The following is a 17,678-nucleotide window of genomic DNA, read 5'->3' on the forward strand; positions in this document are numbered from 1 at the left end:
GGGGTGCTGTACTCCTCTGCCTTGGGAGAGCTGTTAATGGTCTAATCACAACTAGATGTGATTAGATTGGGGGGAAAAAAAAAATCAAAATATTTACTCTGTTTTTTTGATTGTTTGAAAGAAAGTTATTCCTAACTGGTCTGTTCCATATACTGTGTGTGGTTTGTATCAGCCTTCTAGGCAGTCGCTCATGCTAGGTAGTCACTGGCAAGGTCTTGGGGGCTTTCTGCAGAAAGTGAATTTTATATTCACAATTCCACATAAATGCATGAGAAACCTGTTTTGAAGAGTTTTGTACTGCCAGGCCAGAGGAGAATCAGGTCAGGTGTTCATCATGGCCCACTAGAAAAGGTTGTTTGCTAATAACTAGCAAGAGCCATAACTGTTATGAACAACTGAAGACCCAATCAGAGCCTGAGCTGTGGCAGCATTAAAAATCCAGTTGTGGAAACTATGACATGGTCATAAAAAGACTGACAAAATTCTTTCTTCTTTACTGGGGCTAAATATGATGACTGAATTGTTTCTAGGGAACAGTTTGTCTGTCTGTTCTAAATAATAATAATAAAAAATTCTGATTGCTAAAAACTCTTTTCTGGAAAGGCAAAGTTGTGTACCCAAAAGGAGAACAAAAAAACAGGGAATAAACCTGACTGCTGATGAAAACCACTGTAGCTTCAATGAGCTACAGCTGACAGCAGCTGAGAACTTGGCAAAGACATCTAGAACAAGGGCTTAGAGAAATGCTAATATGCAAAGGGGGAAAAGGGGGAGAATCAGCCCATGACAAAGTGAATAGTGCTAATTATTTCAGATTATGCTCTTTAAAACATATTTTCAGCCTCTTTCCTCTTAGAAGTACCATTAATCCCAGCTCTACAGCTGAAGTCTAGCAGGATGCTAAATATCAGAAATTCCCTTGCTGCCTTAATAGGCAAGAGTGTTCTTCATTTCTTGTCTTAACCTATTCCAAATGGTTATTATGCATCATTTATCAGCCAGTGCATCCTAGCTTAGAGATGACTACATTTTACTAGCAGTGCAAATTATGCTTCTACACATGTAGCGTGTTGTTTTTTTTTTTTTTTTTTAATCTGTACAGACTACAAATGTGAATGTTGCTCATCCAAAATTCCCTTGGCTAATATGCCCATCTGTCCCAGCTTCTACAAATCAGAAAAATCCATTTTTATTACCTAGAAAAGCTATTAGTCTGTTGCATTAGATATCCCTGATGTTCCTCGAGTCACAGAATGTTTGTGTGGAAACATATGCATGAACACACACAGGCGCATGCAGCCTGTGCTTTGCATGTATGTGGCTATGCTCCTGCTACACACAAACACTGTATTTCAACACCACAATTTGTTTTCTTTCGTAAGCAAAAGCTAGGAGTGAAAACTTAAAGGGATGCAGGTGCTGGAACGAGGACGGCTCTTGATGTGCCAGAATAAATCACATCAGGGCACTTCGTAAGCGTCAGAAATATCTTGCCTGGGGTGAAATGGTTGACTTCAGTAGTAAAACGAGACACTAATACAGCTCAGATGCACAATGCTTTCTCTCTCCCTTTCTCTTTTTTGCCTGCTCGCTTTTAAGCAACTTTTTGTTCAGTTGCTCCTTTCAAACGTGCGCTTGTTATTGCTTTGAAAGCCCAGGTTATGGGTTTGTGTTTGTTTTCTACTACAGAATGCATCATTTAAGGCTAATAAATTAAACATACGGAAGAGGCAGAGGGAGAAAAATTAGTTACAAGCATCTGCACCAGTCTCACAGTTTATTTGTCTACGAAAGGCCCTGCTGCCATGGAGATGGGATTTCAGAGCTTGCTTCACTCCGGGTTGCACATGGAAGGAGACAGCGAGAGAGAAAAAAGGAAAAAGCAAGAAAGACACCCAAACCCAGAAGAAATCACCCCCAGAATACCCCTTGAAAAATCAGCCCCTCTTGACTCATCTATTTTGTGTGACCCCTGGGTGCACTGGGCAGCAGGCAGGACTTATGGCTCTTGCTCATGCTATTTTTAACCATCTCTGCCCTTCTTGCCACCCCTGAAAGGGTTGTAAGCACCCTCTGCCAAGCCTTCTGCAGAGCATCAGTCCCTCTTGTAGCCCGGACCCTTTACGCTCCGCATCCCAGTGTGGGGACAGTGCTTGCCCCCCATCCTGGGGGAGCTGCTCCGCAGACCCAGGATCCTCACCCCATCCGAGACACAAGAAGCGCTTGCGGATGATGCGGTTCCGTAACCGGCCCGTCACGGCCATGTAGGACTGCCAAGCCTCGGTCAGCACCCAGCAGAAAGAGGAGAGGAAGAAGAAGTGCAAGAAAGCCGCCACCAGCGTGCATATCACCTGGAGAGAGGAGGAAAGGAGGACACGTGAGAGGAGCAGCAGGCGGAGATAGCAGCACGTAGGAGAGCAGAAGGCACAGGGAGATGCTTCCAAACCAGGCTCTGGAAGGCAAGGTCATGGAGATCAGGACACAAAAAGACATTTTAGGAGGAGGCAGTCTCCCCCACAAGCTTTGACCTAGCAAAGGACCAAAGCATTTGCTTCAAATTTAAGTACGGCGTGGAAATCGGCTGCTCTTAAGCATGAGCTCTAGGATAAGCCCATGGTTAACACTTTTGCTGAAGTCTGAGCCCACGTCCCATCCTGGTGCTTCCTTGGCTTCAGCAAGATATATTTATTTTCCAAATGATCAAAACCATTGCCACGATCCTTTTGGGGAGGACAGAGCAGTTAGTAAGCCATGCACTAATCTCAGCTCAAAAGGTTTGCAAAGCACCATGTCACTGGCAGCCCAGCCGCAGAAATGAAATCAGAGGAAGGCAATTTAGACGGTGTCCCTGCCAGGGAAGGATCGCTGAGTGAAAGAGTTAAGCCATGAGAGCTGGGTGAGACCACGGCTGCCAGGGGCTGGTAAGGACTGCAAACATGAGAGGTGCAGAGTTGTCCAAGAGCATATAACTACTAGCAGACAGGAAAAAAAAAAAAAGAAAGGAAAAAAAAAGAAACTACATTAGAAGGAATTTCATAATGGTGAGCTCTGCTACTCAGTGGGGAAATCTCTCAAGGGAAATGCAGGGAGCTTAAGCCATTTAAAATTAAACTGGGGAAAGTACTAGCAAATGCATTATGAAGAACAATCCTGTAGTGCCAGGGAGATGGACTGGAAAGCTGACAAGCTCGTCTTTGTTTTTAACTCAGCAAGGCCAAATCTTTCACTGGTGCAAATTGGTGCCGCTCTGTTTAACTCTGCCAGAGCTGTGCTTAATTTCCACCATCTGCGAGTCGGAAACTGTGAATCAATGTACTCAAGAAGAAAATGATGGAAAGAAACTCCAGTGGCTCCCAAGGAGAAAGGAGAGCAAATAGACTTTAAAAGTGACTCTGGATGAAAAAAAGGGCGTAAGGCATTCAGGGGAGGGGGAGGTTTGTAATGAAGAATTTCTCTGCTTTGAGTTATATCAGGAAACATGGACTTTAGGTTTACGGTCAATGAACCTTCCTCTTTTTTCATCCACCAGCATCTTTTAACACAGAGCTCTCGTGCACAGAGTGTCTTTTATCATGATTTTTATCGGATTGCTCTCGATTCATACACTGGCACAAACCGACGTTATCAGAGGTTGTGAATAAAAGTAAGACTGTGTGTTCTTTGAGACAGGAACTGTCTTTGTGTTCCATATTTGTATTTGACACCAAAACCCTTGGTATTCTGCTATAAATGGATTCTGGATGACATCTCAGTACAAATAACACAGTTCAATATGATAATTTCAAGTAATTTTCACATTTTAAAAGAATCCCGAAAAGGTGGTGGCTATTCATCAGCTTACAGACCTACATAAAACAGTTACAAACACAGGATGCTTTCCTGAATGTATTTTAAGAGACTGTTATTTTAGAACTTTTTTTTTTTTGCTAACATCAGATACAACACTGTTCATTTTACCGATTTGATTTTTTTCTGCACCAACACAATCCTGCCCAGATTGCCAGCAGTTTGTAAAGGGGAGAGAAAAACTTTGCTTTCCAATTTTACACCAGAGAGATAAATTTTCTGGGTATTTTTTCTCAATCGGGTAGTTTTGATAGAAAGGGAAGGAGAAGAGGAGGGGAGCACAACAGAAATATGCATGTCTCAGCTGGGCCAGTATAAACCCATTGCCTCAACTGAAACCAGGCTGTGATCTTGGCCAGCTGACGGGCAGGCACATATTTGCTTCTGCTACCTCTGCTGCAGGTTTTTCCTTCCTTGTAAGGAAAAAAAAAATCTCCATGAAGGCCTAAGCACAGGGATATGATGTCCCAAGCTGCTGCAGAAAGATCTGGCAGAGCTTGTTAGTCTGTGAAGGCCATTAGCCCTTGTTTTCCTTTAAGAGGAGAAATCTGTTTCCTTGCAGCATGTAGGCATGCCTTTGAGATATGGCCAGTTCATGCAGCATTCATTTCTTTTGTATCATGTTATTGCTGACTGTAATTTTTTAGCCTTTTGCCAGGCCTTTCATCTTCAAAAACCTTAGCAAATCCAGGCGTGGAGTCTTGCCTTTGAGGTTACAGGGATGGAAATCAAGGGAGAATTTGGCATTTCCAGGGAAACTAATATCATAGAAATTTTCCCAGAGTAACTGCAATTATAAATCAATCACCAACATTTTAAGACGCTCCATTATCAATAATTGAATGTGAATAAATTCCTAATTTACACTCTTTCGTCTCTTGTCTGTATAGTTTTCTTTCTCTGTTCCCTGCCAGAGACTGTTTACTAGATGGCTGAGCGGAAATCCAAGAATAACCTTTCTATTTATGGTGTTTCATGCATATGTATGTGCAAAGAGCTAATCTGCCTCATGCAATCACAGCCGGGAGCTTTGAATCCCCACTAACAGCTCTGAGAGCGAACACTCAGAGTAATGTGAGAAAAAGCATGAGGGAGAACCTGGGCTCACAACTGTGCTCTGAAGGGGATGGGAGAGGGTGAAGATATCCACCTCCTGTCCTGGGGTGAAGAAGACTAACCAAAGAAGAGGTCCAGCCATGGTTTGACATGTTGAGCATCCCTCAGTCTTTCTTTCTATGGAAAGAAGCTCCTAGCACATACTTGGGGTTGCAGACAACGCACTCAGCGAAACCGAGAGCTTAGCTCACCCTTTCTCCACCTCTTGCCCTGAGAAAACCATGTTAGCCATGAAAGAAAGCTCTGCTTTGCAAAGTTAATTTCTGAAGGGCACTTGTTTAATAGGAGCAGAGTTGGCCGGCTGCATCTCTCCACACTTCTCTACACACATATGACTCAAGTAGCTGTAAAGCTTTCCCTAAAACATAACCTAGCCCTAACCCTAAGGGCCCTCCATAGAAAGGAGTTTCTGTGATTCATTAAACCCTGGGGCTTGTCTGCAGAAATGCTTCCGAAAGTGACAGCATGCCCTGGCTGCCAAAGTATATGCTTGAAAAAACTGGCTGGTCACTGGTTACTGTTAATTAAAAACTAAATTTTGACTTCTGGTTGTGACTTTGGCAGCAGGAGTAGTGGAGGACAACCCTTGTCTCACTTTTCTGCTTAGTGGAGTTAGGATGGTTGGAGCATGTGGGGAGATGGGAAAACGTACAACAGGAAAATACTAATGATGAGCAGTGATTTGTTATGCCAGACACCAACTGGGAAACTGAAAGTCCTTTAGCTGGAGAAAATCATACAGGCAACACGCGCCTCTCCAGCTGGGTCTGCAACATGGGAAGGCATGTACACACAACCAGTGCACATGGCTTGCAAATCCACGTTACGTCTCGCCTTTACTCCTCGAGTCACGTTGTGATCTGCAGTAAGTCCCTCGCGGCCCCTGGCTCTGCAGCGCGGACAGCGCGTCTGGCAATGCTTCCTACTCTAAAAAAAAGGTGTTTTTTTGTGGCTGTGTTTGCTAACATCTGCCAAGCACTTTAAGCTCAGAGTATAAAAGTTGCTGGAGAAATAAATGTAAAGCTGAGGTGTTGGAGGTTTTTTTTTAAAAGCCTTTTCTCAATCTGTCTGTCTTTGTAATTTTTGGAAAATAAAATCGTTAAAGCCTTGCAAATAACCATGTTTCTTCACTGTGCCATGTGCCAGCTACTCTAGGCAGATATTCAAAAATATCACATTGGTTTTAATCAAAGCCCTGAGGATGCTGACAAATTATCAAAGAGAGAGTGCGAGAGAAAATTGAAATCTGCCATTTAGTCATGTCTTTGACATGTTGCTAATTAACAGATGGAGGAAAAATGAGGAAGCGCTGCCTGAATGGATCATTTCAGTGCTAAATCAGGGGAAAAGCAAACAAACAAACAAAGCCCAACTGATCTCCTACCTTATTCCGGGTCTGGGTCTGTCCGATCAGGATGAGAGCATTGGAGGAGATGATAGATAGGCAGAAGTTGATAAGAATGACAGAGCGCTCTGAGCGAATATACCTGCAGCAAGAGAAGAGGGGGAGGGAGATCCACCCTGTTACAACTTCATTGTTACCTCTGAAAAGCATCAACCAGGTGCAGGTTGCACTGGGCCAGCCTCTACAGAAGGCCATGGTGAGAGATTGCCCATTTCCTGCAGATCTTGTATGTTAAACAGACAAGAACAAGGGGAAAATGGAGGGGGAAGAGCTTGGGTGTAGTGCTCAGCCCACAGATCTCTCCATCCTCCCCCATCAATGTTGGAGTTATGAGCATGAGTCAACAAACTAGGGGCCAGACTGGTCCCTAGTCTGAGCCCCTCCTAAAAGAGTAGAGTGCTGCAAGTCTTCTTCAGTTCTGCTTACTTGAAAGGGGACTTGAAAAGGAGCTTAAAAGAAAACATACAGGCAACACATGGAAAGATTCCCAAATAAGAAGAGCCACAGGCATGCTGGATGAAAGCAGATTACAAATGCATGCACCTTCACAACAAAGTGTTTGTGATTCAGCATTCCCCTTTGTATAACCTAACAACCCGTCCTGACGTGAGAAGTATTCGTGGCTTTTTTTTTTTTTTCCCCAGACGGAGAGGTTTAACACTTCTCAAAACTAGGCCAAATACGTAACTGCAGCTGTGGGTCTGGGACATCAGGGATTCAAGTTAGGAAGCTGTTGCCTTCAGCACCTTGCAGGACCAAGCTATTTGTCATTTCTAATTTGCAATGTGCAGCACAGAACCAACTTGCTGCTGAGGTATGTGCATGACAATTAATTCAAACCACTGGCTACAGAGGAAAATTTCTTTGAAGGCACTTTTATGCCTTCAAGGGAATTGCAAAAGTGCAAGTCCTCAAGGACTGAGTCAGGACCTGACCATACCAACACTCATACATGTGAATAATCTCAGTGATTTGGCAAGTGCCCTGCCTGAATACCAGATGAGTGAAGAGTTGATGCTGATGCTTATAGAAATTAGAAACAGATCTATTAATCAACCAGCTCATCCCTGGAGGCTAATGCAGGATTATTTCCTATATTCCAGCACATCAACTATTTATATTGGGAATTTAATTTCATCAACTAATTTTAGCAAGAATCAGTTGGTCGTGCTTTGGTTGCAGAGTTTTGAGTTTCTGACTAGGTGAGCAGGACAAGTTTACTGCACATGTGTGTTCTGCCAAGGGTAAATATGTGCTTTAGACCTACTGAAGGGTGTCAAACTTTGATTTTAACTTCCCTCTGAGTTTTACTGTCAGACAAACATGAACATTGAGGATATCCATTCCTGGATACAAAAAAGTCACTAATGCAAAGTAGCCTGAACTTATACATAGTCTGTTGGAAATCTGGTTTATAGGTAGTTCTCCCTAATACTCACCCAACCCCAGAAGAGACTGCAAAATTTAGACTTCCAGCTCAGATAGAAACTGGGCTGACTGGTGCAAAACAAGCTTCTGGTTGCTTTCACGGTCAATCTGATCCCAAATTTCCCCATTTCATTGGGCTCAATACAATGCTGTGCATCACCTGGATCCTATTCCATTTGTGCCTGGAGGGTACTGAGCCATCAATCTATCTGTGCTTTGATTGTGTGAAATAAAACATCAGGTCTCCAGTCAGCAGCTTCTAGGGGATAGAAAGGGAGATTTTGACTCTGTCCTGGTGGGAATGAGATGTAATAAATCTGTGTAGCAACACTATGATCAAACTGGCATTAGTGTGTGCTTCGAAAGTCTCCTCTGGTCAAAAAAGGTAAGAAATGAGCTAACCATAAGTATAGTCTGTATGTGAATGTAAGGGAAGATAATCCAGCTGTCTTCAGACTTTTTTCCCCCTTAAACAAACTTTTCCCTTCTCCATGCTTCCCTTCATGCACTGAGAGTCCATCCTGTTCCCCAGATCCCTGAACCTCCAAAGAATGAGAAGTGGGTTGGCAACGTGTAGAATCACAGTATCAGAATAATTTAGGTTGGGGAAAAATCTCTCGAGTTCCCAGTCCAATCCTCTGCATGAAAAAGGGCTAATTTCAAAGTCGGATCAGGTTTCTCAGTGTCTTGTCCAATCAAGATTTGAAAATCACCAAGAACAGAAATGCCACCACCTCCTTTGGATGACTTGTTACAGTGCTTAACTGTTCTCATGGTGAAGAATTATTTTTCTTTATATCCAGCTGGACTTTTTTCCTGCTGCAGCTGGTGCCTCTAGACCTTTCACTGTACACCTCTGCAAGTTGACTTCTCTGTGACTCCTCCTTAATAATCTCCTCTTCTCCAAGCTAACGAAGCCTTGTTCCCTTTCCCTCCTTTTACATTATGTTCTCCCGCTCCCTAAGCATACGCTGGACTTGCTCCAACGTGCTGACGTCTCTTGTATTGGGGGAGTCCAATACTGGGCACACTTTTCCAGATGTGGCCTCAAGGGTATCAAGCAGGGGGGAATAATCAATTCCCTTGATCTGTTGGCTCTATTCTTGCCTATATAGCCCAATATAATGTTGGCCTTCATTGCTGCACAGGTTCACTGCTGATTCATTTCCAAATTACGGTAATGGTGTGAATTTTGGGGTTGTCCTATGCAGGGCCAGGAGTTGGACTTGATGATCCTTGTGGGTCCCTTCCAACTCAGGACATTCTATGATTCTATGGTTCTAAATTGTTGCCCACTGGGACCTGCAGAGCCTCCTCTGTGGAGGCATCAGCAAGCCAGTCAGTCCCCAGCCCATCCTGCTCCATGCAGTTATTCTGTCCTGGGTGCAGGACTGTGCATTTTTCTTTGTTGTACCATTTCTCCAGCCCATATCTCCAGTTTGCTGAGGTCCTTCTGAATGGCAGTGCTGCTCTCCAGCATATCAGTCACTCCTCCCAATTTGGCATCATCCACAAACTTGGTGAAGGTGCATTTTGCCCCATCGTCCAGGTTGTTAAAAAAGACATTGAACAATATTGGCCATAGTATCAACCCCTGTCAGATGCAACTAGTAGCCAGCTCCTGATTAGGCTTCAAACCTTTGACCATCACCCTTTAAGCCTGCATGAACTCCATCCGGCTATTAAGCCACCTTAGAAGCCACCAATCCAGTTCACAGTTCCCTGGTCTGGATACGAAGATGCTACGGGAGACTGTGTTAAAGGCCTTGGTAATGTCAAAATATGCAACACCTACTTCTCTCCACTTTCCATGCAACCAGTCATTCCATCACAAAGGGAAACAGGTCAGTCAGGCACAATCTGCCCTCAATAAATCTGCGCTGTCTATTCCCAATCACTTTCTTGTCCATCCTTTTGCCTGGAAATAACCTTTATAACTACTTGCTCCTTAATCTTCCCAGGGGCTGTGAGCAGGCTGACGAGCCAGTTGTTCTCTGGATCCTCCTCTATGCCCTTTTTAAAGATGGGTGTAACGTTTGCCTTCTTCCAGCCATCAGGAACCTCCCCAGATGATAGAGTGGCTCCACAGTAACACCAGCCAGCTCCCTCAACACCCTCGATGCATCCCATTTGGTACCATGGACTTGTAAATGTCCAGCTTACTTAAATGGTCCTCAGCTCTCTCTTCCTTGGCAGTGGGTAGTATTTTTTCCCCAGATTCTGCCACTAGGTTCAGGAACTTGGGTGCCTGGGAGCAAACCTTGCCAGTAGGACAAGGTGACGAAAGCACTGAGTACCTTCACCTTTTCTACTTCCTTCTCCATTAGGCTACTTGCCCTATTCAACAATGGGCCAACACTTTCCTGGGTAATCCCTTGGTGAAGACATACCTACAGAAACCCTTCTTGATGCCTTTCACATCTCTTACCAGTTTCAAATGCAGCTGAGGTCTAGCCTTCCTAATTCAATCCTGCATTCCTGGGCAATGCTTCCATAGCCGTCCTTGGTAGCCTAACCAGGCTTCCAACCATTTACTTGTTATGTTTCAGCTCAATCAGAAGTTCCCCATTATGCTAAGATGGCCCCTTGCCATGCTTGTTTTTTTCCTTCCATTTCCTCATCTCCAGCGCAGGATGTTCCACAGAAAGAAATCACCATTACTACCCAGACCCTCTGGCCAAAGAAGTCAGAAACTCATATCAGAGAGGGAAAAAACACAGAACTTGATGGGTTTTGACAGAGGAGAGATCTCCAGCAAAGGCAGAGCTACTCCAGGGTGCTGTCTCACTACCGCTTGGCTGATATATGGACTCTGCCTACTTATCAAAATATGCTGTGCTCAGCCACCAAAGCAGGGGAAAACTCACTGCAAATTTAGGGAACTTCTGCTCTGGCCTGGGTCCTGCAGGATGTGGGGAAGCCCTGTGCAAACTGAGACAGATGGAGAAGGTGGGAAAACCCCGCAGTCTGTCTCTCTGTCCCCATTACGCTCCCTTCCTCTCCACAAACACTGAGTCACTCTTGCTTTCTCACTGTGCGTACACACATCCTTCTCCGTGTAGTCACTTACTCATTCCTGCTACCTCCCACCAGGGCCACCGAGTGTTTCAGCATCTCCGGCAAAGGCAGAGCTCCTGGATTTAAAGCAAGTGTTAAAAGCCCCTTGAGAGCTCATTGACAACCACTAAATCAATCCTCAGCCTTCGATGGGCAGGGAGCGAGAAAAGCTTGCACTGATATCTTTCAGCAATACAGCATTCACCCAGCTGCCACCAGTGAAAAAGTTCTGCCGTGCCCCACATGCTGATGGGTTAGTGGAAGAGCTATTCGATAGCAAGCATTGATCTCCATGCTATGGAAAGGTCACTGACTCCAGAGGCTGTTGAACTGCAATGAGTTCAGGGATGGAAAACACATTGAGGCACTCCTGAAAAACAACCATGTCAAGGAGCTGGTTGAAAGGAGTGGTACAAACCAAAGCTTAGAGAAACACTGTACTAAGTCATTTGACCTGTTCTGACCCTTGCATAGTTCCTTTTCTCCCCAGTTTTTCATTTTCATGTCAGTTTTCAAGAAGGAAGATCTTTTTCTTTCAATTCCCCCTCTTTTTCCACATGGGTGGTGGAGCACGTGGCCCACGCATAGATCGTCTCTCCAGCTGTGACCCAGGACAGCCACTGCCGAGGTGTAACAGGGTCACTCCACTTCTGTGGCCCACTGTGTCACTGACCTCTCTGTCGAGACTGCTAATAAGGCCAGAGATTCACCATCTGCAGAGGAGTTTTTGCAGCCATCTGTCTACTGGGAACTGGAGTGAGTCCACCAACAGGCCACCAACAGCCGTCAAACAGAAACAACGTCCAGTTTTCAGTGAGACTGTGCCAAGTTGGCTGTGTCTGAAGTGATCACTTGCATCAAAAAGCTCATGCCATTCATGCCGATGGCTGAGTAGGTGCCACTAAGAAGCAACCATTATTTGGGGGTTTTCAATGGGAAGAGGAGGGTAAATTCATTTCCTCTCTGATATGCAGCCCAAAACTGGGATCACCTCCCTTTTACCCTGCCCTCTTTTCTTTACCATGTTCCTTTCCCTCTTTCTCCCCCACCCTTTCTTTCTGCTTCCCATGTATAAACAAACCCTAGCTGGGCAAAATTCTGGGAAAGTTTCCAGATTGTCAGCCTCAGTGAGCTTATTCATCAGAAGTGTTTCATACTCAAGCTGAGCCTATGTATGCATGCTCCAGATGCCTTTGTCCAGAGGTCTGAATGGGAAATTTCCCGGCCAAAGCTCCTCAAAACAGCTGAGCTCTGGTGAGTGCTCTCCACAGAAGACCAGGCAGCTAGGGCATGAGGATTTTCTTCTCTGCACAGTGAGAAAGGACCACTTTGATACAGCTCCTGTATTTTAGCAACAACAGCTGGAATAATACTGCTGATCCCACTTTGGAGCATTCCCCCAGCTGTTGTCTATCGGACTATATAACATCTAGGGCAAAACAAAGTGGGAGCCAGGAGATGATGTTGACTTGACTGTAATGTTCCTGAGACCATTAATAGGACAGCACATTCATGTCCAGCAGCTATGCCTAAAATAAAAAGGACACACAGAGTGCTCAGGGCTCAGCCATGGGAATGCTATGAAGTTTAGAAAACATGAAAACATGATCTACAGAGAAGAAATGAAACAAACTCAGCGCACCAAAGAGAAATTCTAGAGATCACTTGATCATGCTTTACAAATATTTACACAAAGAGACTTAGGATAGAGAGCCCTTTAATCAAGATATAGCTGGTCTCAGGATCACTTGGAAATGCATGTCCATCCTTGGCTATCTCAGAAATGCCCATTCAAGCCTCCCATAAACATGTCCCCCCATTTGTGCTGATCATTTTGGGCATAGGCATAACGCAAAGGCTGGAATGAGAAATTAAAAAGAGTGTATTTTAAACAGGGCAGGCAATTAACTTTACTGTCCTCAATAACAGTAAATATTGAGGGGCACACTCCTGGAAGAAAATACATGATGTTATTCCAAATGACTCTGGCATGCTCCAAACTGATTCAACCTCATGTCTGAACTTGGGTTTCAGATCCTGAACTTGTTTCTGATAGGAAAGAGAGGGTGAGGCTCGAACACTTGCTCTTTACTCCTCTATCCTAACTTTCCACTTGATCCTGACACCAGTGACACCAGTAAGTCACCTACCAGCGCTGCCCAGTGCTGCCCAGCCTGAGGAAAAGCAGGAGAGGACAAGGACTTGAGCAGATCCAATGATACCCCAGGCACGGAAAAACCTGAGTTCTAGATAAACGTTATTATGATCAGTCTTCAGCTCAGAGCACTTGCCATAATTAACTAGCCACTATGCACTGTCACAGTATCAACAAAAAAAAGATGCATTTTTGCTCATTTTTTACTCTTGTTTCTTTCCTCTATCAAAGGGTAGAAAAAGTTATCTCAATTCACAACTCTGAACTGAATTTACCCTTTCCTCCCTACTAAGAAGAATCACTTGACAAAATAAGAGCCTCAGACTGATCCCTTCTCCCCAAAGGGTCACCAATAACTTCCAGACAGTGTATTCTCTGCAGCCACTCCATTTCAATTTCACAGTCATTTACCTGGTTTTGATTTTCTTTGTTTTATTTAGCTTAGAGTCATGAAGGTCTTGGCATGTTTGCCACGGGTTTAGGAAAGGCATAAGTCTCGTAGTATAGACTCAGACCTTGTTCGGTGCAGTACAGGGGGAGAATCCCTTGCACACCTCGGGTCCTCCAGCTTATACAGTCCACCAAAACATATTTACCAGGGGCATGGGACAATGTGTGCCTTTGTTCAATAAAACTTTGCTATGAAACCACTTCGGCTTCTATAAAGGACACAATTTAAGGTTGCATCTGACCTGCTTATAAGGTCACAGGAGCTCCCTGCAATGGGATATACTGAGGAATCCCATATGCATCTGAAGCTAAAGGCAAAACATAGCTAAGAGGTTGGCGAGTTATTTAGACCATGCGGTTTATCATCCTTAAGCGCCTGAAAAGTACTGTCAGTTCTTCAGGCCAGATGTTTTCATAACGGGTCGTGGATGTTTTGATGTTATCAAAGACCCAACTGGGAATACTTTGAAGCAATCTGCCTGCCAGGAGGCAGTGCGTGTCCACCTCTCCACGAACAAGGTTTCCTGGGGTATATGAAGGCATCTAAAACAGCATGCGGCTTTTGAAAATGGAACAATGCGACTACATGGGGTCATGGCACTAATTTCACTGTACTAATTTCTCTGGCACTAAAGGGAAAGAATAATGCCAACTAAGCCACAATGATGACTTTTTGTAGGACCCACTCATTACAAAACGGTTCTTCCTCAGGCACCAGACAACCAAAGCAGGAGAGCAAAACCTCCAGGATCCATGTAGATCAAGAGACAGTTACTTTCCCCAACAAGAAGAGAAGAGAAGAGAATGAAAGCCATACCTCCAAACAGAGACATAAATGATAATCAACAGCAAAAGTGTCAGCGAAGATACTCCACAGCCTACAATTAACGTGACAGAAGGGACCAGCACCTTTTCCATGTTCTGAAAGAGAGAAAGTAAGACGTTAAAAAAAAAAAGGAAAAAAAAAAAAAAAGATGATCAGCAAATGCTACTAGCTGAATTTCGTGGAAAGAACTTTCCTCCTAATTGTCTGTGTGTCAACTCACCTGACCTTCACATCGCACTGCACATACAAATAAAGAGGAAAGAAAACCAGGATCTATTTCTGTTTGACCCAGCCTTTTTTTGGACCTGATTCTGCTCCCACACACACCACTGTTAAGCCTGGGTAACAACTCTGATATCCATGGCAAGACAGGTGTGTAAAAGGCGTGGGTTGCAAGAGGAGGATCAGGCCCTTCATATCCAGTGTGAAACTTTGAAGATAATTAATGAGGCAATAGCAGAAAGCAGTGCCTACACTACAACAATTACAAATGAGCTCTTCTGGGAACGGTGGTGATGAAGGCTGGAGGATGAAAAGAAGGTGAAAATCTTGTACCAACTACAAACATCCATCTGGAAAAGGAGGAGATGAAGCAAGCAAAGAAAAAACCAAGATGTATATCCTTTCCAAGGACCCGGCATCCAGTCATACCATCCGTCACTTCACTACTCTTACTCTGCTACACAAAGCATTTCTTCATATGCAGAGGTCCTTACTGGAAAATCTGGTGTGGAAAGGTTCTCCTTTCCTGTCTGAACACAAAAGATCTGCTGATCATCAGCTCTTGCAATGTCAGGAACAAACACACATGCTATAACCTCTCCTAATCTAGTTCTCTGCATCACTGGAACTGTGTAACTAGCCAGCATCTGCCCGACTAACATCACTAAACTCCCCCTGTTCCCAGCTTAGAGTGAGGATCTGGATCCCACTTGGTTTTCTCTGCTGCAGGCCTTTTTTCTGGCATGTTTCTCATTTCCACATCAGTGATCTCTGTTGGCACGAAGGCAGAGAAGCAGAGACCCACCGTGCAGCAGGCACACGAGAACCCTCTATTTAGAGTGATTAGGCAGTATGCAGAGGTGTGGGAGCACAGTCAAGGTTGTCATTAGATTGGCGCAGTACCAACACCTATCGCTACAGCCATGGAGATGAGATGGTTTCTGACATAGCAAGGGCGTAGCATAGGGCAAAAAAAAAGCAATTACGCATGAATTTGGGAATGGAACAGGCAATCCTCTAGGGACTTGTCTACACCATTTTGTTGTCAGGCATGAGGCTGCTCAACCTGAACCTCCAATCAGCAGGACACCATGAAGTTGAGGCTACTGCAGCTCTGTTCCAGGCTACTGAGCCTGCTGCAAAGCAAAATATATTATGCAAGGCTCAGTGCTATGCTTATACGGAGTCTGGCCAGCTCAGCACACGGGCAAAGCAAGCATATGTCCTTTGACTCAAGGCCCACACTCAGTACAGGTTTACTCCACAGAGCCCACCACAAAGAAGAGACAAACAACCCTGATATATTGGGATCTGAGCTGAGTTGTCCCTGCAGTCTGAAGACCTTGGGAAGATCCTCCTTACTTGCATATTTTAACCAAAGGCACCTCTCACATTTTGAATCTCAGTGGGGGGAATTAATGAGGAACAAAACTTTCACCATACTGCTGCAGTGAACCCCACAGGAGCTATTGGGAAGGCTGGCACAAGAGCTTAAGGGATCTGAGACAAAATTTAGTGACACGTTCAATGGCTTCAATGCCCAACTGGCATATATACCCAAAGGAGTACAGATTGATTGAAGGATCTTTACTGGATGCAGACTGGAAGCCAAACTGCACCGCAGTGTGGTGCTACCTCTCTGTAATGTCCCCTCCCTACAGACCATATTAGCTCTGACACATCACCACCCCAACGTGCCTGTCCAGCTTCCTTGAGTTTGCTCTGTGAAACAGGAGGCTTCAGACTCTCCAAAACCACCATCATAGGTATGTACAAAGGGTTTGAATGCTGAGCCTAATTCAACTTGCTGAAATTACACAACTGGATTTCGGGCAATATCTTAGTCCTTTTGACTACCAGCAATTGTGCAGAAATTGCAAGAACAACACGGCAGTGAGCCTCAACAATCCATCCAGCAAGGTCCTGCATCTCCCCCATGTACAGCTTCCCAAAATGCTCATGGAAAATGCTACAGCTCACATGTGGATTCTTCCTCTAAACGTCTATGGAGACTTGGATCACTGCAATTTTTAACATCAACTCATGTGACTGTATTCCCACCCTGAGAATTTACTCCTGCCAAATATTCATGGAAGGTTAGAAGCAGGTTTTTGGGAACTAGGTAAGCAGAAAGAAATTTCAATGAAAATATCAACATTTTGATTCATCTTCCATCAAACAAAATTGAAATTGGACATATTCCAGGCACTGTGAGTGCTGAAATATCGTATCCTGCTCCTTACAAATTGAAATGTGGAAGGGACTTTATTGTGGGAATAGAAGCCTCTGATTTAGTCAGGCATGGGGGTAGGGTATGGGAGAGAGACATGCAATCTCCAGTATGAAGCCACAGCTTCTCTCTTTGCCACCTGTGCTTTGTTCCCCCCCTGCAGAATCCAGGTGGGCAACAGGCCTGCCCGACCTCAGAGATGTATGGTCGTGATAAACGCACTGTGAAGCACAAGCCCCTCAGACAGGAATCGTTCCTTGCTTGCTTGCTCCAAGCTCACTCCCAACCCTTTTTCTCTCCCTGCTCCCCCCTTACGGCAATATGAGTTCACATCGCACAAATGGTGGCCTGGGATGAGCATCGATTGTGACATTTGATTTAAGTAGGTCTCATTTCACTGACTTTTCATGGGTAACTGGACAAAAGTGGGGGAGGAGCTCCATTAAAGCAAAAAAAAAGCCCGACATATAACTCACTCCTAAACCATTCAAGAGAAACTGAAGAAATGGAGTTCGGATTTTAAGAGATGAGCAGACTATGTCCCTATATCTCCAACACAGTAACCCTAACTCCCCTCCCTTCCACATCCTCTCAGATATCCCTTCACCCCCAACAACCTCACCTTCTTTCACCCTCTTCCCTATCCCCTTTCCCACATCACCCATAATTCTTTCCTAGATCCTCCACCAGCTAAGTAAGAGGTTGCATGTAGTGGACCATTCCTAGGTCAGATCTTGGCAAGGCATTACGCAAATGATGACCGACCAAGTGGAAGCCAGACTGGTGGGTAATAGCTGGTGTCTATCTGCAGTCCTTCCCACAAAAAAGACCGCGATCTGCACCTCTTTATCCTTCAGCCAAACTTTCACAAAAGCCATGCCTACCGGAGGGACTCTTCCTGAGGAGATGCTGTGAAGCTTATCCCTTCTTCCTACAGAGAAGG

General features: G+C 44.6%; 1 protein-coding gene across 1 annotated transcript in view; it reads right to left on the minus strand.

Annotated features, from left to right (window-relative positions):
- The window catches only part of ADGRB1 (adhesion G protein-coupled receptor B1), a gene marked incomplete at both ends in the record, with an annotated part of 199,586 nt that overhangs the window by 51,366 nt on the left and 130,542 nt on the right, over positions 1 to 17,678 (minus strand). Inside the window, 3 exons of the mRNA XM_082307543.1 lie at positions 2,201 to 2,351; positions 6,347 to 6,449; positions 14,275 to 14,378. Coding sequence (XP_082163669.1) covers positions 2,201 to 2,351; positions 6,347 to 6,449; positions 14,275 to 14,378 — 358 coding nt within the window. The remainder of the gene's footprint in view (positions 1 to 2,200; positions 2,352 to 6,346; positions 6,450 to 14,274; positions 14,379 to 17,678) is intronic.

This window comes from Platalea leucorodia (assembly GCF_965183815.1).
Source record: "Platalea leucorodia genome assembly, chromosome: 1".
NCBI lineage: Eukaryota > Metazoa > Chordata > Aves > Pelecaniformes > Threskiornithidae > Platalea > Platalea leucorodia.